The sequence below is a fragment of the Mustela lutreola genome, chromosome 9 (genome assembly GCF_030435805.1).
Source record: "Mustela lutreola isolate mMusLut2 chromosome 9, mMusLut2.pri, whole genome shotgun sequence".
In the NCBI taxonomy this organism is placed as follows: Eukaryota; Metazoa; Chordata; class Mammalia; order Carnivora; family Mustelidae; genus Mustela; species Mustela lutreola.
This window is the reverse complement of record NC_081298.1, coordinates 73,199,247-73,221,936: the sequence shown is the minus strand read 5'-3', so window position 1 is coordinate 73,221,936 and position 22,690 is coordinate 73,199,247. Positions and strand designations below refer to the sequence as shown.

The 22,690-nt window shown below is 35.5% G+C and overlaps 1 protein-coding gene across 1 annotated transcript in view; it reads right to left on the bottom strand.

Moving 5' to 3' along the window:
- Positions 1-22,690, bottom strand: part of GTF2A1L (general transcription factor IIA subunit 1 like) — a 48,497-nt gene that overhangs the window by 5,239 nt on the left and 20,568 nt on the right. The window contains exons 7-8 of the mRNA XM_059134758.1: positions 3,809-4,069; positions 2,667-2,756 (exon numbers count right to left, since the gene is read on the bottom strand). Of these exons, the coding sequence (XP_058990741.1) occupies positions 2,667-2,756; positions 3,809-4,069 (351 nt within the window). The remainder of the gene's footprint in view (positions 1-2,666; positions 2,757-3,808; positions 4,070-22,690) is intronic.

The window sequence follows — 22,690 nt, the reverse complement described above, 5'->3', positions numbered from 1 at the left end:
GCAGTGGTCTCTTGCATCCCACTTTGACCTTATAGATACATTTTCTTTGCTAGCTATTTCTAAGTTCATCAGTCCCTTTTAAGAACAATTCAGTGGCTCCCCACTGCCTTGGTTTAAAATGTTTAGTACTGTTTTTAAAATATTCATCAATTAGAGAGAACTCAGACAACTAGATTTGTCAACACTATACACCTAATATCACTCCTTCTACCCCCTGTAAGAAGCAAAGACAATGTATGAAAACACACTTTGAAAAATACAAAGCACTATGTAATTAATTATAAGCTATTTCCCACAACGCAATACAACAAAGGATACTATATCCATAATGGTCTAGAATATCCTCTGTGACTCTATGGGATGCATACATAATTTAGTGCCTTATAGTGTCTTCTTCATAGAAGGCAATATACTGTTTATATGAAACTAAAATAAGTTTCGAACCAAGAATGGTCTCTTCTCTATTACCTTCTTATGCTTATGTGTTTACCAGAATCTAAATTGCCATTTTCTATCTATATAAAATGTTATAGGAGAGAAAACGATCTTATTTTTAGAGAAACAGATTTCTTTTTATAGCAATTCAAAACACCATCCTCTGTTTCTCTCAAGTATATTAGAATTGTTACTGGGAAAAAAAGACAATGATGTAAATATACATTAGTCATCGGGAAAATGCAAACCAAAATCACAATGGGATACCCATACCAACTGGAATGGCTAGATTCAAAAAATCAGATAACAAGTGTTAGTGAAAACTTGGAGCAATCTAAACCCTCATACACTGCTGGTAGAAATGGAAAATGGTAAAGCCACTTTGGTGAACAGTCTGGTACTTCCTCAAACTATTGCCGTATAACCCTGAAATTTCACTCCTTTATATATACCAAGAGAAATGAGAATATATGTTCACACAAAAACCTGTAAATAAATGTTTAAAGCATCATTCTTTTCAATAACTTGCAATGACCCAAATGTCCATCAACAGATGATTGGATAAATAAAATGTGGTATTCAATGGACTAGTATTCAGCCATAAAAAAGAATGAAGAACTGTTATATGCTATGACATGGATACATCTTGAAATACTGTAAAGTAAAAGCAGGCAGGCACACATACACACACACACACACACACACACACACACACACATTTATTATATGATCCCTTACATATGGAACTCCAGAATAGAGAAATCTAAAGAGACAAAAAGTAAATTCGTGGTTTCTTAGGCCTGGGGTGAGGATGGGAGGAAATGGGGAGATATGGGAGTGAAAACTAAAGGGAAATGTGTTTCTTTTTGAGGTGATTAAATGTTCTTAAAATGGACTATGTTAATGGCTGCATTTGTATATTCATACTTATGAATATACAAAACCGCTGAATTGTATACTTTAAACGTGAGTTGTATTGTATTTGAATTACACCTCAAAGCTGCTAAAAATAAAGAAGTAAATATACAGGAATTAAAGACAAAAGCTGACTATTCTACCACATCATCACAGATATAGTATTTAAAAAGAAGAAAAAGCAGTATTCTCTGTTAGTTGTCAAAACTGAATTGCTTTTAACTTAATCTCTAGATTTGAAAACTGACACACCTTCAACTATTTTTTTGTTTAAGTGGGCTCAGCCCAATGCAGGGCTTGAACTCATGACCCTGAGATCTTAAACTCTTGACCTGAGCTGAGATCAAGAGTTGGACACCTAAGTGCCCCTCGACTCTCTTTGTTGATCATTCTCTAATGTCCAAATAATCAAGTCCCGTTGATTCTTCCATCACTGATTCTTTCATGTTCTACATTGCCACCCCTCGTCCAGGCTCTGGTTACTTCATGAATGCACTATCCCTGTTCTAACCATTTACCTCTGCCTAATCAGCAACTACAGCCAGTTTTAAGCCCAGTTATAATTTTCTTAGTAACATTTTCAGAACGCCAACGTCCATCAAATCAAGTTTGAATTTCTCGTACCAGACTTCTGGATTTTCCAATCTGCTGCCAACTCTGTCCCAAACCCCACCTCATTTCCTGATAAATCCAAAAGAACATGTAAGGCAGAGCTGTCTCTTCACTGCCCCCTTGTATATTCTACATGCATTCATTTCACTGTTCTACTTGTACTAAGCTGTTCTACTCAGAATGTCTACTCTCCACACTTATCTATATCTTACAAATCATTTAAGACCTATTTCAAAGCTCCACATCACTCATGAAGGATTTGTGGAGAACTCCAACTACAAATGATTTCTTATATTTCCTAGCTACTTTTTGGACTTACTGCCTATACCACTCATCTTACTATTTGATTTATATGCCATGTATTTTAGCATTTGATTTATATGCCATGTACTTTAGCATTTGATTTGCCTGTCACAGATTTTAGCTTCTGATTTACCTACCATCTTATTGTATGCCATTCTTTCATTACATATAGAAACATCTTGTTTCAATAAGATTGTCACCTCCTTAAGTAAGAATTATCACTTTTTTTGTATCCCTGAGACCACACAGCACAATGTTAAGACACAAAATATATATAATTAACTAGCTTTTTCAGGATTCACTATGGATTGTAATTTACCATCATATTGTCCATCATTTTACATACCTTCCTACCATAAATGCAATTAATAAACCCACAGTTCAAAAGGTGAATACAGCACCTTGTCATACTGGCAGACGATTACATTATCCGTGTCAAACAGGTCTGGCACATCCTGCTCACTAACGTCATCTCCAGAATTTAAGGGGTCCTAAAGATGAAAGATGGTCACAGTAAGGAATTTCATGATGCTGTGAATTTTTTAAAGACAGAGATACATATAGAAATAAAGGCACTTGTTGGGGTGCCTGGGTGGCTCAGTCAGTTAAGCATCTGCCTTCGGCTCAGGTCATGATCTCAGGGTCCTGGGATCAGGCCCCGCATCAGGCTCCCTGCTCACAAGGAACCCACTTCTCCCTCTCCTCCCTGCTTGTGCTCTCCCCTGTCTCCATACTCTCTCTCTCTCAAAGAAATAAATAAAATCTTGGGAAGGAATGAAGGAAGGGAGAGAGGGAGGGGGAGAGAGAGAGAGAGAGAGAGAGAGAGAGAAAGAAAGAAAGAAAGAAAGAAAGAAAGAAAGAGGGAAGGAAAGAAGGAACAAATGGAAGGAGGAAGGGAGGAAGGGAGGGAGGAAGTTACTTGGAAAGAGAATAGTATCGTACTTAAAAAGTCAAATAGCCTGAGTTTGAATCCCAGCTTGGATACTTGGTAACTATAAGAGTGACCTTCGTCAACGTACTAAAACTCTTGATATCTCAGTTTTCTCATCTGTTAAATGAGGGCAGTAATAAGACCCATAAGGCTGTGGCAATGTTAAATAACAAAAAAGCAGGTAAGACTTAGTGGGATATCTGGCATATCCCTAAGGCCACCATAAATGATAGTTAGTACTACTTACCACATTCTACAAAAACTTACTGCATTTATTAGAATCAGAGCAGCAACTATATGCTTCTAACCTGGCTGCCTTCTGTACCTCCACTCCTGTCCTCTAAACCTTCCACTGTCTCCAGTTAAGACCAACAAATATAGTAGCCAATTCCCAAATACTTAATATTAGTCTGAATTACAGTTTAAGATAAAAAGTTTAAATAGTAGGGTACCAATAATTCTCATTTTAAAAGACTAAAGACAGGGTTAATCTTAATTGTGATTCCTCTTGATTAAAATATATTAAAGAATAAAGTGTATTTAAATTATACTAAATTACAAATGCTGTAAATTTAATTTAAAAAAAAGTTTCAGCTCAAAAGTGATTCTCACCTCTTCTACAATGTCTGTTTGAGGATCTTCATTATCACTACTGTTGGCAGTTGAAGCTTCATTTGATATACTGTCAACTTCTTCTTCAAGTACCTTCAGGTCTCCTGCATCAATAATCCTTAGAAATTCATTTTCATCTACTTCTCTTGTAATTCCTATTTCGTCATTGGAAGATGTATCACCGGTTCCATCTATTTGAATTATTTCATTAATATCATCATCAGTGACCTGAATGCTTAAATCCATCTGAGAATTAGAATCCTAGAAAGAGAAAAAAATGCAGTAAAGTTTTTCAAGTCAAAAAGGTGTATAAAACATTTTATCACACAAAATATAAAATTAGTTAAACATTTCACAATAATCTTAAAATATATTTATTTTCTATATTTATTTTCTTTCCTATGTAAGTTCCCTAATTTTTTACTTTAGAACAATTTCAGTATTTCTATGCAACATGGAGGTAAGGTTTAAATCATAAATAAAGTAAATCCACTCACATTCATACACAGACAACAAATGAGTTTACTAGTTCCAGGTAGTAACTGCTGGCTTTTATATATACCACCTTAAATTTATACAGTACTTGTTAGATTTTAACTCTTTCATTTTATTTTAAACAATAATTCAATGAAGTAGAAAGTAAAGTGAAATCATGCTCAATAGATAAATAAAAAACAAAGGATTATACTAGCTGAAATAAGCCAAGCACAAAAGAACAAAACGAAATCAAAACTGACAGAAATGAAAAGATAAACAGACAAATCTATAATTATAGTTGGAGATTCAACTTTCCTCTTGCAGTGAACAATAGAAAAATAAACTGAAATTTTGTAAGGATATAAAAGACATGAAAAACACAATCGAACAATTTATCCTAATTGACATTTATAGAATACTCCATCCCAAAATAGCAAAAAGGCACACTTTTTTAAAGAGCACACATAATGTTCACCAAAATGGATCGTATTCTGCTAAAATAAATCCTGACAAATTTAACACACACAATGTTCTCTAAGTGCAAAGGAATTAAACCTGAAATCAGTAACAGAAAGATCTGGAAAATCTTCTAATATTTAAAAATTATCACATTTCTAAATACCCATGGATCAAAGAGTTAAGTCACGAGGGAAAGCAGAACATAATTTTAATTGAATATAAACAAAAACATAACACTTCAAAACTTGTGAAATGTAGCTAAAGCAGTGCCTAGAGGGAAATTACAGCATTACATGATTATATTAAAAAAGAATCAAGTTTCAAATCAATGGCCTAAAATTCTACCATAAGAAAGTAAAAAGACTGAATTAAGCTCCTGGCAAGAAAGAAAACATAAAAAGAGAAATAAATAAAATTGAGAATAGAAAAATATTGAGAAAGTTAGACCAAAAGTTCATTCTTTAAAAAGATCAATAAAATTGATAAGCTTTTAGCCAGACTGACAAGGAAAGAGAAAGAGAAAGAAAAAACAAATAAACACTATCAGGGATTAAAGAAGTGGTTTTGCCATAGATTCTGAAGATACTAAAAGGATAAGGAAATTGTCTTCTGCCATTTGAGCTGCTATAACAACATGCCATAGGCTAGGTAGCTTATAAACAATGGAAATTAATATCTCACAGTTTTAGAGGCTGGGAAGTTCAAGATCAAGTTACAAATAGATTCAGTATCTGGTGAGAACCCACTTTCTAGTTCACAGGCAGTGTCTTCTCACTGTGTCTTCACATGGCAGAGAGGCTAGAGAGTTCTGTATAGGGTCTCTTTCGTAGGGTAATTTGTCCCATTTGTAAGGGCTCCACTCTGACCTAATCATGCCAAAAGACCCAACCTCCTAACACCACCATCTTTGGGGGTTAGGATTTCAGCAATAAATTGAGGGGAAGAGGAACACACCAACATTCAGACTGAAATAAATTAGTTTAAAAAATTAATTTTGGGGGCTCCTGGGTGGCTCAGGGGGTTAAAGCCTCTGCCTTTGGCTCAGGTCATGATCCCAGGATCCTGGGATCAAGCCCCACATCAGGCTCTCTGCTCAGCAGGGAGACTGCTTCCTCTTCTCTCTGCCTGACTCTCTGCCTACTTGTGATCTCTGTCTGTCAAATAAATAAATAAATAAAAATAAATAAATAATAAATTTAAAAATAAAAAATAATTTTGTAGTAGCGATAAATGATTAGAAATTGAAATTTTAAACAGCACTAATTAACTTAAAATTTTACTTCAAATTTTAGAGAAGTTTCCAAAAGTTGCCCCATTGAACTTAAGTTTTGTGCGTTTTTAAAGTTTTTATTTAAATTCTACTCAGCATTTAGTGTACTATTTGTTTCAGGAGTAGAAATTAGTGATTCATCACTTACTCATAATACCCAGTGCTCAACATAACAAAAAAATTGCCCAGTTTTTAAGAGTCTGCACATCTACTAAGTGGGAAGAAGTCTAATGAGCTCTTCACCTCCTTGGAGAGATGAGGGCTGCCTCCTCTGTGGAGAGGGAAGCACTCTGAGAAGCTATGCTCATGTGATTGTGGTGCATTGCTTTCAGTTCTAATTGAAACTAGGAAATGCAGGGAAGTGTGATAAAGAAAACAGGATCAGGTGAGTGTGGAAATTAGTGTACTTTTTTCCCCACAAAATCTATAAAGACAGACTAGCTTGAGTTAGGGGTGTGATTTCCAGGTTATATATGAGAAGAGGTGTCTTAGAGCTAACAGCATGAAACCAACAAGGGAATATCCTTCACTTCCCTGTGACTCCAGGCACAAGTTGCAAGAACGCTCCTTAAGAAGAAGCACAAGACTGTTCCAAAAGTAAATATGTAGAGGAGAGGTTGGGGTGGTGATCGATTTATTTATTTATTTATTTTTATTTGACAGAGATCACAAATAGGCAGAGAGGCAGGCAGAGAGAGAGAGAGAAAGAGAGAGAGAGAGAGAGGAAGGGAAGAAGGCTCCCTGCTGAGCAGAGAACCCAATGTGGGGCTCGATCCCAGGACTCTGGGATCATGACCTGAGCCGAAGCCCGACGCTTTAACCTGCTGAGCCACCCAGGCACCCTGGGGTGGTGATCTATTTAAATCAAACCTAGTTCATACAGTTTTGAGTGTTCTGTGTCTATGTGAATATCTAGCACAGTGCCTACTTTACAGAAGCATTCAATAAATGGTCATTGCAGCAAAACAAATAATAATAAAAAATTTTAAAATCTTAAAAAATAAAAATAAAAACAGCAGTAATTAAATCAGCAACGGAAAAGAAACTCATCACATACAAGAGATCCTCAATAAGGTAACATGCAGATTTCTCAGCAGAAACTTTGAAGGCCAGAAGGCTGTGGGATGATATATATTTAAAGTTCTGAAAGAAAAGAATGTCAACTGGGAATTCTATATCTGGCAAAACTGTCCTGTAAAAATGCGTGAAAAATTAAAAGATTCTGAGATAAAGGCTGAAGGAGTTTATTACCACTGTACCTGCCCCACAAGGCTCCCTAAAGGGAACCCTTTAAATTAAAATGAAAGGAAACCAGAAAATAACTCAAAACCATACAAAAATAAAAAGTTTTCTGGTAAAAATACATAAAGAAATGCAAAATACAAAAAATACAAAAACCAGTATTATAATTTTGTTTGTAATTCTACTTAATCCTGAACAAGATTTAAAAGACAAAAGCATAAAAGCATTTATTATTATAGATCTGTGTTAAGGGAACACAATATATAAAGATGTAATTTGGGATATCATTAACAAAGTGAGAGAAGGCAGAGCTGAAGAGGAGCAGAATTTTTATAAGAGACTGAAGTTGGGTTGGTATCACTTCAAGACCATAATAACTTTAAGATACCACAAGTAATCCCCATGGTAACCAAGAAGAAAATATCTATAGAATATACACAAATGGATATGAAAAGGGAATCAAAATGTGTCACTACAAGAAAATCAACTAAACACAAAGGAAGGCAGTAAGGGAGGAATTGTGGCACAAAAAAGCTAAAAGACAGAGAAAACAAGTAACAAAATGGCAAAAGTCCTACTCTATCAGTTATTACTTTAAATGTAAATGGATTAAGCTCCTCATCAATAGACACACATTGGCAGAATGGATAAAAAACAGGATCATTAGATATGCTGTCTACAAGAAACTCACGTTAGAGCTAAGGACACACATAGGTTGAAAGTAAAAGCATGGAAAAAGATACTTCATGCAAATACCAACCAAAAGAACTGGGATATGCTACTATCAGACAAAATAGACTTTAAGCCAAACGCTATCAGAAGAAACAAAGAAAAACATCATACAATCGAAAAAGAATCAATTCACCCAGAAGATTTGACAATTATAAACATATCAGCACCAAACATTATAGCTCCTAAATACATGTAACAGTGACAGAATTTGAGAAATAGATACCTTTATGATACTAGTATAAAACTTCAATACCCCACTTCCAATAATGAATAGAACCAGACAAAATAGCAATAAAGAAATAAAGAATCTGAATATTATAGGCCAATTGGACCTAAAAGACATATAAAACATGCCACCCAACAATAGCAGGATATCCATTATTCTCATTCTCAAAAACACAGAGAACATTCTCTAGGAAAGACATTTTAGGCCACAAAACAAATCTTAATAAAAAGACTGAAATCACATAAATTATCTTTTCTGATCATAATAGAAAGAAAACACACAAGATATGGAAATTAAACTATAGACTCAAAAAATCAATGGGTCAAAGAAGAAATAAAAAAGAAATAAAAAATAAATCAATCATATAGTTGTGGGTTTATTTCTAGGTTTTCTATTCTTTTCCATAGATCTATAGGATGGCTTGTTCTAGCTCTATAAAAAATGCAGTTGGTATTATGATAGGGATTACATTAAATGTGTAGATTGCTTTGGGTAGTATATACATTTTAACAATATTTGTTCTTCCAACTCATTACTTGGAATGTGTTTCCATTTCTTTGTGTCATCTTCAATTTCTTTTAGAAGTGTTTTTATAGTTTTCAGAACTTCTTTGTTTAGGTCTATTCCTAAGTATCTTACCTTTTTTGGTGCAATTGTAAACAGAATTGATTTCTCTTTCTGCCTCTTCATTACTAGTGTATAGAAATGCAACAGAGGAGGGAGGAGCAAGATGGCAAAGGAGTACGAGAGCTAGATATCATCAGGTCCCAGGAGATCAGCTAGATAGTTATCAAACTATTCTGAACACCTACAAACTCAACAGGAGATCAAAGAGAAGAAGAGCAGCAATTCTAGGAACAGAAAATCGATCACTCTCTGGAAGGCAGGATGTGCACAGAAGTGAATCCAAAGCAATATACAGAAAGAGAGACCACGGGGGGAGGGGCCGGCTCCTGGCAAGTGGTAGAGCAGCAGAGCACAAAATTAGAATTTTCAGAGGTCTGCTCCACTGAAAGACATCACTCCAGAGGCTAAGCAGAGTGTGGATCCCTTGTGGGGACAGTGTGGTCTCAAGACCCACAGGGTCACAAAAAGACCAGGGGTGTCTGAGTGTGAGAGCTCCCAGGTATCAGAATGGGGAGGCCAGCTACAGAGACAGAACCAAGGAGTGGCTCTCAGCTTGGGGTTACCTAAAACCATGATCCGAGAGACAGATCACAGCTCTTCGAGCAGGGACCCAACAAGCAACAGATCCGGGTAGACTCACCTTCCTCCTCTGGGAGGAGTGGTGCAGGAGTGCACAGCAGGAATCTGCTGGGTTTGGAGACTCCAAATGGGGTCATGCACTAGAGATAGAAACGCTCAGTCACAGGCTGGGAAAGAACGGAGTGCAGCCAGGGTCCAGGGAGATGGGAGTGATTGACTGCTTTTCTCTGAGGGTGCACTGAGGAGTGGGGCCCAACGTCTCAGCTCCTCTGGGCCTGAAACTGGGAGGCTGTCATTTTCATTCCCAGCCTCCAAAGCTGTACAGGAAGCATTCAGGGAACAAAAGCTCCTGAGAGCAAACCCGAGCAGATTACTTAGCCTGACCCCTGGCAAGGGCAGTGCAATTCCACCTTGGGCAAAGACATTTGAGAATCACTGCAACAGACCCCTCCCCCAGAAGATCAGCAAGAACATCCTGCTAAGACGAAGTTCACCAATCAATGAGAACTACAGAATTTCAGAGGTAGGGGAAAGCAACGCATAGAATTCATGGCTTTTTTCCCACAATACTTTAGTCTTTCAAAGTTAAATTTTATAAATTTTATTTACTTCTTATTTTATTTTTATTTTTCCTCTTTCCTTTTAATTTTTTTTAACTATTTATCAATGCTTTAAAATCTTTTAAAATTTTCATTGTTATAGTCATATTTTATCCCCTCATTGTATTTAACTTATTTTTTGTGTACATATAGTTTTTTCTTTCTTTAAAATTTTGGGATAAAGTTTCTTCTAATAGATTAAAATATACCCTAAATCTAGCACATGGCTTTGTTCTAGTCTCCAGCGTGATCACATTCCTTTCCCCTTTTTTTTCTATTTTCAACCAACTTCTTAATCAATTCCTTTTTTAGAATCTTTTTAAATTTTCATCTTTATAGTCATAGTCCATCCCTTCATCATATTTACTCTTATTTTTATATAAATCTAAGTTTTTCTTTCTTAAAAATTTTGGGAGTTAGTTTCTTCTAGCAGACCAAAATACACCCAAAATCAAGTGTGTGGCTCTGTTCTATTCACCAATCTAATATATATATTTTTTTCTTTTTTTTCTCCTTTCTTCATCCCCCAGTTTTGGGTCTCTTATGATTTGGTTAGTGTATATTTTTCTGGGGTTGTTGCTACCCTTTTAGCATTTTGTTCTCTCATTCATCTATTCTTACCTGGATAAAATGCCAGGGCGGAAAAATTCACCACCAAAAAAGAACAAGAGATAGTACCAATGGCTATGAGCCTAATCAATATGGACATTAGTAATATGTCAGAACTAAAGTTCAGAAATGACAATTATCAAGGATCTAGCTGGGCTTGAAAAAAGATACTAGAGAATCTCTTTCTGGAGAAATAAAATCCCTTTCTGGAGAACTAAAATACAACCAAGTTGAAATTTTAAAAAGCTATTAATGAGATGCAATAAAAAATGGAGGCTCTTACTGCTGGGATAAATGAGGCAGAAGAGAGAATTACTGATATAGAAGACCAAATGATGAAGAATAAAGAAGCTGAGAAAAACAGAAAAGGAGAAACAAACAACTACTGGACCATGAGGGGAGAATTCAAGAGATAAGTGATACCATAAGATGAAACAATATTAGAATAACAGGGATCCCAGGAGAAAAATAAAGAGGGGAGAAGAAGGTATATTGGAGCAAATTATAGCAGAGAATTCCCCTAATTTGGCAAAGGGGACAAGCATCAAAATCCAGGAGGCACAGAGAATCCCCCTCAAAATCAATAAAAATAGGTCCACACCCCGTCATCTAATAGAAAAACTTACAATTCTCAGTGACAAAGAGAAAATCCTGAAAGCAGCTTGGAACAAGAGGTTTGTAACGTATAAGAGGTCTGTAACATACTTCTATCCACAGAGACTTGGCAGACCAGAAAGGACTGGCATGATATATTCAAAGCACCAAATGAGAAAAATATGCAGCCAAGAATACTATATCCAGCTAGGCTGTCATTGAAAATAGAAGGAGAGATAAAAAGCTTCCAGGACAAACAAAAATTAAAAGAATTTGCAAACACCACACCAGCCCTACAGGAAATATCAAAAGGGGTCCTCTAAGCAAAGAGAGAGCCTCAAAGTAACAGACCTGAAAGGAACAGAGACAATATACAGTAACAGTCACCTTACAGGCAATAAAATGGCAGCAAATTCATATCTTTGAATAGTTACCCTGAATGTAAATGGGCTAAAATGCCCCAATCAGAAGACACATGGTATCAGAATGGATTAAAAAACAAACAACAACAACAAAACAGAAAGCAAGACCCATAGAAATGCTGTCTGTAAGAGACTCATTTTAGACTCAAAGACAACTCAGGATTTAAAGTGAGGGGTAGAAAACAATTTCCCATGCTAATGGACATCAAAAGAAAGCTAGAGTGGCAATCCTTGTATCAGATAAATTAGACTTTAAGCCAAAGACTATAATAAGATATGAGGAAGGATCCTCTATCATACTTAAAGGGTCTGTCCAACAAAATCTAACAATTTTAAATATCTAATTTATTAGTTATTTAATTTAATCCCCTAATTTAATCCCCCAACATGGGAGCAGCCAATTATATAACCCAATTAATAATACAATGAAAGAGACACATCAACAATAATACAATAAAAGCACGGGACTTTAATACCCCCCTCACTGAAATGGATAGATCATCTAAGCAAAATATCAATAAGGAAATAAAGGCTTTAAATGACACACTGGACCAGATGGACATCACAGATATATTTAGACCATTCCATCCCAAAGCAACAGAATACCCATTCTTCTCTAATGCGTATGGAACATTCTTCAGAATAGATCATATCCTGGGTCACCAATCAGATCTCAACTGGTACCAAAAGATTGGGATCATTCCATGCATATTTTCAGACCACAATGCTTCAAAACTAGTACTGAGCAACAAGAGGAAAGTTGGAAAGAACTCAAATACATGGAAGCTAAAGAGCATCCTACTAAAGAATGAATGGGGCAAGCAGGCAATTAAAGAAGAACAAAAAAATTTATGAAAACAAATGAAAATGAAAGCACAACTGTTCAGAATCTTTGGGACTCAGCAAAGGCGGTCCTGAGAGAAAAGTATATAGCAATACAAGCCTTTCTCAAGAAACAAGACAGGTCTCCAGTACACAACCAAACCCTACACATAAAGGAGCTGGAGAAAGAACAGCAAAGAAAGCCTAAATCCTGCAGAGAAATAATAAAGATTAGAGCAGAAATCAATGAAATAGAAAGCAAAAGAACAGTAGAACACATGAACAAAACTAGGAGCTGGTTCTTTGAAAGAATTAATAAGATTGATAAACCCCTGGCCAGACTTATCAAAAAGAAAAGAGAAAGGATCGAAATTAATAAAATCATGAATGAAATAGGAGAGATCACAACCAACACCAAAGAAACACAATTATAAGAACATATTATGAGCAACTATACACTAGCAAATTTGACAATCTGGAAAAAATGGATACAATCCTAGAAACATAAACTACCAAAACTGAACCAGGTAGAAATAGAAAACCTTAACAGACCCATAACCAGTAAGGAGATTGAAGCAGTCACCAAAAATCTCCCAACAAACAAGAGCCCAGGGCCAGATGGCTTCCCAAGAGAATTCTACTAAACATCTAAAGAAGAATTAACACCTTTCTCCTGAAACTGTTCCAAAAAATAGAAATGGAAGGAAAACTTCCAAACTCAATTCATGAAGCCAGCATTACTTTGATCCCAAAACCAGACAAAGACCTCATCAAAAAGGAGAATTACAGACCAATATCCTTGATGAACACAGATGCAAAAATTCTCACCAAAATACTAACTACTAATAAGATCCAACAGTATATTAAAAGGATTATTCACCATGACCAAGTGGGATTTATTCCTAGACTGCAAGTTTGGTTCAGCAAGTGCAAATCAATCAATGTGATACATTAATAAAAGAAAGAACAAGAACCATAGGATACTCTCAATAGATGCTGAAAAAGCAGTTGACAAAGTACAGCATCCTTTCTTGATCAAAACTCTTCAAAGTGTAGACATAGAGGGTACATATCTCACGATCATCAAAGCCATGTATGAAAAACCCACAGTGAATATCATTCTCAATAGGAAAAAACTGAGAGCTTTTCCCCTAAGGTTAAGAACACAGCAGGGATGTCCACTATCACCACTGCTATTCAACAAAGTACTAGAAGTCCTAGCCTCAGCAATCAGACACCAAAAAGAAAAAAGTTTTCTGAATTGGCAAAGAAGTCAAACTCTTACTCTTTGCAGATATGATATGAAACTTTATGTGGAAAACCCAAAAGACTCCTCTCCAAAACTGCTAGAACTCATATAGGAATTCAGTAAAGGATATAAAATCAATGCACAGAAATAAGTTGCATTGCTATACACCAACAGTAAGACAGAAGAAAGAGAAATTAAGGAGTCGATCCCATTTACAATTGCACCAAAAAACATAAGATACCTAGGAATAAACCTAACCAAAGAAGCAAAGAATCTGTACTCAGAAAACTATAAAGTACTCATTAAAGAAATTGAGAAAGAGGAACTGAGGAAGACACAAAGAAATGGAAAAACGTTCCATGCTCATGGATTAGAAGAACAAATATTGTGAAAATGTCTATGCTATATCTAAAGCAATCTATACCTTTAATGCACCCCCTATCAAAATACCATCAATTTTTTTTCAAAGGACCCTCAACTCTATGGTCAACTAATCTTCAACAAAGCAGGAAAGAATGTCCAATGGAAAAAAGACAGTCTCTTCAACAAATGGTGTTGGGAAAATTGGACAGTCACATGCAGAAGAATGAAACTGGACCATTTCCTACACCACACACAAAAATAGACCCAAAATGGATAACAGACCTCAATGTGAGACAAGAATCCATCAAAACCCTTGAGAAGAACACAGGCAGTAACCTCTTCAACCTCAGCCACAGCAACTTCTTCCTAGAAACATCACCAAAGGCAAGGTAAGCAAGGGCAAAAATGAATGCTTGGGACTTCACCAAGACCAAGAGCTTTTGCACAGCACAGGAAACAGTCAACAAAACCAAAGACAACTGACAGAATGGGAGGAGATATTCACAAATGACATATCAGATAAAGGGCTAGTATCCAAAATCTACAAAGAACTTATCAAACCCAACACCCAAAGAACAAATAATCCAATCAAGAAATGGGCAGAAGGCATGAACAGACATTTCTGCAAAGAATACATCCAAATGGCCAACAGACACGTGAAAAAGTGCTCAACATCTCTCAGCATCAGGGAAATACAAATCAAAATGACAGTGAGACACCACCTCACACCAGTCAGAACAGCTAAAATTAACAAGTCAGGAAATGACAGATGTTGGTGAGGATGTGGAGAAAAGGGGAACCTTCCTACACAAGGGGAACCTTGGTGGGAATACAAGCTGGTGCAACCATTCTGGAAAACAGTATGGAGGTTCCTCAAAAAGTTGAAAACATAGCTACCCTATGGCCAGCAATTGCACTACTGGATATTTACCCTAAAGATACAAATGTAGTGATCTGAAGGAGCACGTGCACCCGAATGTTTATAGCAGCAATGAATAGCCAAACTATGGAAAGAACCTAGATATCCATCAACAGATGAATGGATAAAGATGTGGTATATATATATATACACAATTTAATACTATGCAGCCATCGAAAAAATATGAAATCTTGCCATTTGCAATGATGTGGATAGAACTAGAGGGTATGTGCTAAGTGAAATAAGTCAATCAGAGAAAGACAATTATCACATGACCTCTCTGATATGAGGGAATTTGAGTAGGGTGTGGGGTCATGGGGGGCACAGAAGGAAAAAATGAAACAAGATGGGATCAGGAAGGAGACAAATCATGAGAGACTCTTAATCTCAGGAAACTAATTGAGGGTGAGGGGGTGAAAGGGGAGGGATAGGCTGGCTGGGTTATGGACATTGGGGAGGGTATGTGCTATGATGAGTGCTGCAAATGGTTTAAGACCGATGATTCACAGACCTATACCTCTGAAGCAAATAATACATTATATGTTAATTTTTAAAAAAAAGAAATTCAACGTATTTCTGCATGTTGATTTTGTATCCTACGACTTTGTTGAATTCATATAGCAGTACTAGCAATTTTTTGATAGTCTTTTCAGTTTTTTATAGAGTATCATGTCATCCACGAAGAGTAAAACTGACTTCTTCCTTGTTGATTTGGATCCTTTTCTTTTTGTCTGATTGCTGAGGCCAAAACTTCTAATACTATGCTAAGTAACAGTGGTGAGAGTAGACATCCCTGTCCTATTCCTGACAACAGAGGAAAAGTTCTCAGTTTTTCCCCAGTGAGGATGATATTAATTATGGGTTTTTCATATATGCTCTTAATTATGTTGAGGAATATTCCCTCTATCCCTTCTTTGTTGAGGTTTTTTATCCTGAATGAAAATTGTTCTTTGTCAGATGCTTTTTGGGTATATATTGAGAGGATTATATGGCCCTTATCCTTTCTTTTATTAATGTGGTGGTCAACTAATTTTCAACAAAGCAGGAAAGAATATCCAATGGGAAAAAAGACAGTCTTTTCAACAAACAGCATTGGGAAAACTGTACAGCAACATGCAAAAAAATGAAACTGGACCACTTACATACACAAAAATAAATCAAAAATGGATGAAAGACATAAATGTGAGACAGGAAACCATCAACATCCTAGAGGAGAACACAGGCAGTAACCCTCTTGGCATCGGCCATATCAATTTCTTATTAGATACATCTCCTGAGGCAAGGGAAACAAAAGTAAAAATAAATATTGGGACTTCATAAAAATAAAAATCTTCTGTCCAGTGAAGGAAAAAATCAACAAAACTAAAAGGTAACCCATGGAATAGGAGAAGATACTTGCAAATGATGTATCTGATAACAGGTCAATATCCCAAAATCTTTAAAGAACTTATAAATTCAATACCAAAAACCAAATAATCCAGTTAAAAATGGGTAGAAGATATGGACATTTTCCCAAAGAAGACATACAGATGGCTGACATAGGAAAAGACACTAAATATCATTCATCAGGAAAATACAAATCAAAACTACAATGAGATATCACCTCACAACTGTTAGATTGGCTAAAATCAACAACACAGGAAACAACAGGTGTTGGTGAGGATGTAGAGAAACAGGGAACCTCTTACACTGTTGATGGGAATGGAAACTGGTGCAGCCACTGGAAAACAGCATGGAGATCCCTTGAAAAGGTAAAAATAGAACTACCCTATAATCCAGCAATTACATCACTAGGTATTTACCCAAAGAATACAAAAATACTGATTTATGCACCTTGATGTTTATAACAGAATTATCAACAATAGCCAAATTATGGAGAAAGCCTAAATGTCCACCACATGATGAATGGGTGTTTCTTATCTATCTGTGTGTTTGTGTGTGTGTGTGTGTGTGTGTGTGTGTACATACATACAATGGGGTATTACACAGCCATCCAAAAGAATGACATCTTGCCATATTCAATGACATGAATGGAACTAGAGAGTATTATGCTAAGCAAAATAAGTTGGAGAAAAACAAATACTATATGATTTCACTCATATGTGGAATTTAAGAAACAAACAGATGAACATTGGTTGTGGGGTAGGAAAAAAGAGAGGCAAACCAGAAAACAGACTCTTAACTATAGGGGGAGGTGGGCAGGGAGGTGTGGTTAAATGGGTGATGGGTATTGAGGACACTTGCTGTGATGAGCACTGTGTGTTGTATGTAAGTGATGAATTACTTAAATTCTACATCTGAAATTAGTATTATATTTTATGTTAACTGGAATTTAAATAAAAACTTGAAAACAAAAACAAAAAAATCTTTTATGAAAAGGTAGTATCTTAAGACAAATAAAAATGAAAATACAACATAACAAAACTTATGGGATGCAGAGAACCAGTGCTAAGAATGAGATTTATAGCTATAAACATTCACATTAGAAAAGACTTCAAATTAATAACTTAAATTTACACTGTAAGGAACCAGAAAATAAGAACAAAGCCCGAAGCTAGTATAAGGAAGGAAATAATAACAATTAGGACAGAGATAAAGTAAAGAATAGGAAGAAAAAAAAAAAAAAAACAGAGAAAATCAACAAAATGAAGAGTTCGTTCTTCAAAAAAATTAGCAAAATTGATAAGCTTTTGGCTACGTTGATTAAGAAAAAATTAAGACTCAAATAACTAAAATTGAAATGAAACTTTACTACCGATTTTACATAAAAATAATTATGAGAGAATACTATGAACTGTATATCAACAAATTGGATGACCTAAATGAAACAAACAAATTTCTAAAAACACGCAACTTACCAAAAATGAATCATGAATAGAAAATCTGAATAGATCTGTAAGAAGATAGAATTAGTCATTAAAATCTCTCAACAAAGAAATGCCCAGAACCAGATGGCCCCACTGGAGAATTCTAACAAACATTTAAAGAAGAATTAACACCAATCCTCAAATATCCTAAACAAAATACTAATACACACAGAATTCAACAGCACACTAAAAAGATCACACATCATGACCAAGTGGGATTTATTCCTGGGAAGCTGGGATGATTCAACATATGAAAATTCAATCAATGTAATACAACATATTAACATAATGAAGGGGGTACACATAATCACCTGAATTGATACAGAAAAGCATTTGACAAAATTCAATGCCATTTCATAATTTTTTAAAAATACTCTAACTAGGACTAGAAGGAAACTGCTTCATTATAATAAAGGCCATCTATGAGAAGCCCTCAACTAAGAGCATACTCAGTGCTAAAAAACTCAAATGTTTTTCCTTTAAGATCATGAACAAGGCAAAGTGACCACTCTTGTCACTCCTTTTCGACAATGTACTATAAGTCCTACCCAGGACAACTAAGCTAGATAAATAAATAAATGGCACCCAAATTGGAAAGGAAGAAGTAACATTATCTATTTGCATATAATACTATCTCATACCTATACAAAACCCAGAAGATTCCACACACATAAAAATGTGAAAACCAATGAATGAATTCAGCAAAATTGCAAAAGGCAAGAATGAACATACCAACCATCAGCTGCATTTCTATACATGAATAATTAACAGCCTGAAAAAAATGAAGAAAATAACTTCATTTAACATATCATCAAGTAGAATAAAATACTTAGGAGTAAACATAACCAAGGAGTCCAAAGAGTTGCTCACTGAAAACTGTTAAACTTTCCTGAAAGAAGTTAAAGAAGCAAGGAATAAATGGGAAGACATTCTGTGTACATGAATTTTAAAGAGTCAATATTGCTAATGCCACCCAAAGCCATCTATGTATTCACTACAATCCCTATCAAAACCCAAATCCTGATTTCTTTCTTTTTTAAGATTTTATTTATCTATTTGAGAGAGAGAGAGAAAGAAAGAGGAGACAGACAGAGCACAAGCAGGGGCAGGGGCAGGGGCAGAGGAAGAAGCAGGCTCCCCGATGAGTAAGGAAGCCAATGTGGGACTCAATCCCAGGCCCATGACCTGAGCTGAAGGCAGAAGCTTAAACCAACTGAGCCAACCAGGTGCCCTCCCTATTTCTTTTGTAGAAATAGAATACCCATCTTAAAATTCATATGAAATCTTAAGGGACCCTGAATAACCAAAACAGTGTTGAAAAAGAAGATGTAAGTTGGAAGTCTAAAACATCCTGATATTAAACCTTAAAAGAGAGTAGTTAAAACAGTGTGGTGTTGGCATACAGACAGATAACAAACCAACAGAAAAGCATAAAGAGCCCAGAAACAAATCCTCACATTATATGGTCAAAAGATTTTTACGTGATTCCCCATTCAATGAGGAAAAGGGCAGTCCTTTCAACAAATGGCACTGGGAACACTGGGTACCCACATGCAAAAGAAAGTAGTTGGACCCTTACCTTATACTATATACAAAAATTAACTCAAAATGGATCAAAGATTTAAGCCAAAGAACTAAAACTATAAAACTTTTATTTTTTTAGAAAAAATCATAGGGGAAAATCTTCATGATGTTGGACTTGGAATTATTCCTCAAAGAGGATACCAAAAGCACAGGCAAAAAAAAAAAAAAAAAAAAGAGGCAGGAGGGATAGATAAAATGGCCTTCACCAAAATTTAAAAATCTTTATGTATCCAAGGACATTATCAAGAGAGTGAAAACACAACCCACAAAATGGGAAAAAAAATGTTTGCAAGCCATATATATATAAGGAGTTAATATCCGAAATATGTAAGAAATCCTATAACAAAAAAAAAAAAAAAAAAAAAAAAAAAAACTTGATTTAAAAACATACAAAGGACTTGAACAGACATTTCTCCAAAGAAGATAAATAACCAGTAAGTATGTTAAAAAAATGTTGTGTCCCTAGTAATTAGTGAAATGCAAATCAAAACCACAGTAAGATACCACCTCATAACCATTAAGATAGCAATTATCAAAGGAGTAAAACAACAGGAACTAACAAGTGCTAGTAAGCATGTGGAGAAACAGAACCCTGGTGCACTGGTGGGAATATAAAATGGTACAGCTACCATGGAAAATAGTACAGTAGTTCCCTAAAAACCTTAAACAGAATTACCATACAATCCAGCAATTCCACATTTGGCTCTATATCCCCCAAACAACTGAAAGCAGAGACTTGACATATTTGTACACCCAAATTTACAATAGCATTCATCAAAATTGCCAAAGGGTATAAGCAACCCAAATGTCCATGGACAGATGACTGAATAAATAAAATACAGTATGTACCTAACACAGAGTAGTTTTTAACCTTAAAAAAGAAGGAAGTTCTGAGACATGCCTCAACATGAATAAACACTAAAGACATTATACTAAGTGACAAGGGATACAAAAGAACAAACACCATCTGATTCTACTTCTATGAGGTTATCTGAAACAGTCAAATTCATAGAGATAGAAAACAGAATGGTGGATACCCAGGATGGGGTGAAGGAAGGATGGAGAGTTATTTAACAGGCATAGAGTTTCAATTTGGGAAAGCTAAAATGTTCTGAAGATGGATGGAGGTGATAGTTGCACAGCAATGTGAATGCACTTACTGCCACCTAACTGTGCAGTTAAAAATAGTTAAAATGATAAATTTTTACCACAGTACAAAAAGTAGAACAAAACCAATGGTGATAATGAACCGTCAAGTATGTAATAAAATACAGTGATTAAGAGCACTTGTAGCAGGAAAACTGACACAACCTTTTGAAATTATTGTATGTAAAGAACCATGGAAATTTTTTTTCTTGATAACCCTACCTTTGAAAATATCTTTTAAAAATACATATTTTTTTTACAAATAATTCAAATGAAGCATAAAATATGAATTAAGATGTTCTTTATAGGCCTCTTAGTACTATTTATAATTGCACCCAAAACCATAAATACTTAAATAAAAAATAACACATGCATTCTGTGTATGTTGAGAACTACAAGACTTAACGAGAAAAGTCAAAGATCTAAACAGAAAATGTGTCCTATCTATGAATTGGAAAACTCTTTATTATGATGTCAGTTCTCCCATTGATCTATTGATATAACACAAATCAATGTCCTAGCAGGTTTTTTTTAATCTACAAACTCAATCTCACATTTATATGGAAATGCAAAAGAATTAGAATAACCAAAACAACTTTGAAACAAAGTTGAGAGATTTATACTCGCTGATATCCAGACACACAATAAAGGTACCACAATTAAGACAGAGTGGTATGACTGAAAAGATAGACACATGAATTCATGAAACCATGAAAGTCCAGAAATAAATCAATACACATATGGTAACTGATTTTCATTGAAGGTGAAGTGTTTTAGACACTCAATGAACCTTAGACAATTCAATGGAGATAGGCTAGTCTTTTCCATAAGTGATGCTAAAACAAATGAACATTCACATGCAAACAACAAAGAACCTAACCTTGCACTATATACAAAAATTAACCCAACACGGATCACAGCCTCAAATGTAACACCTACCATTTTCTTAGATGCATGAGATCTTTGCAAATTTTGGCTAGCTAAGATGTATAAACAGAAATCAAAAGGAAAAAATAAGTACACTTCATCAAAACCACAACTTTCTCTTCTCCAGAAAACACTATTAAAGTAGCAAGGATGTCAAGTAGCTACAAATCTTATACACTGCTAGGAAAAATGAAAAATTCTACCATACATTGCTGGTGGAAATATGATCACTTTGGTAATGTGTGTTGGTTTCTCATAAGCATATATGTATCATATGGCCTAGAAAGCCCATTCCTACGTATTTACTCAAAATAAAAGAAAAGAAAATCTGCGTCCACACCAAAAAACAACAACTATACATGAATGTTTTTAGGAGCTTTATTCACAAATGCCAACAACTAGAAAGAATCCACATGTCCACAGGGTGAATGAATACACAAACTATGGTACAACAGAATACCAATATATGTAACAACATGGATGAATCACAAATATATTATGCTAGAGCTACATGTTGTAGGGTTCCAGTTGTTTCACATTCTGGAAAAGGCAAGCCTCAACCAAAAGAAAACAGATCAGGGTGCCTGGGTGGCTCAGTGGGTTAAGCCACTGCCTTTGGTTCAGGTCATGATCTCAGGGTCCTGGGATCGAGTCCCACATCAGGCTCTCTGCTAGGCAGGGAGCCTGCTTTCCCCTCTCTCTCTCTGCCTGCCTCTCTGCCTACTTGTGATCTTTCTCTGTCAAATAAATAAATTCTAAAAAAAAAAAAAAAAAGAAAGAAAGAAAACAGATCAGCGAGTGACAGAGAATGGAGGCAAAGGGAGGATACTGACTACAAAAGGGCATGAGGAACTCCTTTGGGGTAACAGAAATGTTCTATGGCTCAGCTTGGTACCAGTTATATAACTGTGTTTGTAAAAATTCACACTGTACACATAAATACTGTGTACCCAAAAAGCAACAACAACAACAACAAAAAACTGTGTACCTACGGAAGTATTAACTTTATCATATATAAATTCTACCGCAATAAATCTGGTTTAAGTAGATTATGATTAGGTTGATCCTAGGTCTAAATCACATGTTGGAATTTGCTCTTGGTTTTAATAGTGACAAGGAGGGACAAGGAGGTGGCTCAGTCAGTTAAGCACCCTGAGACTTCAGCTCAG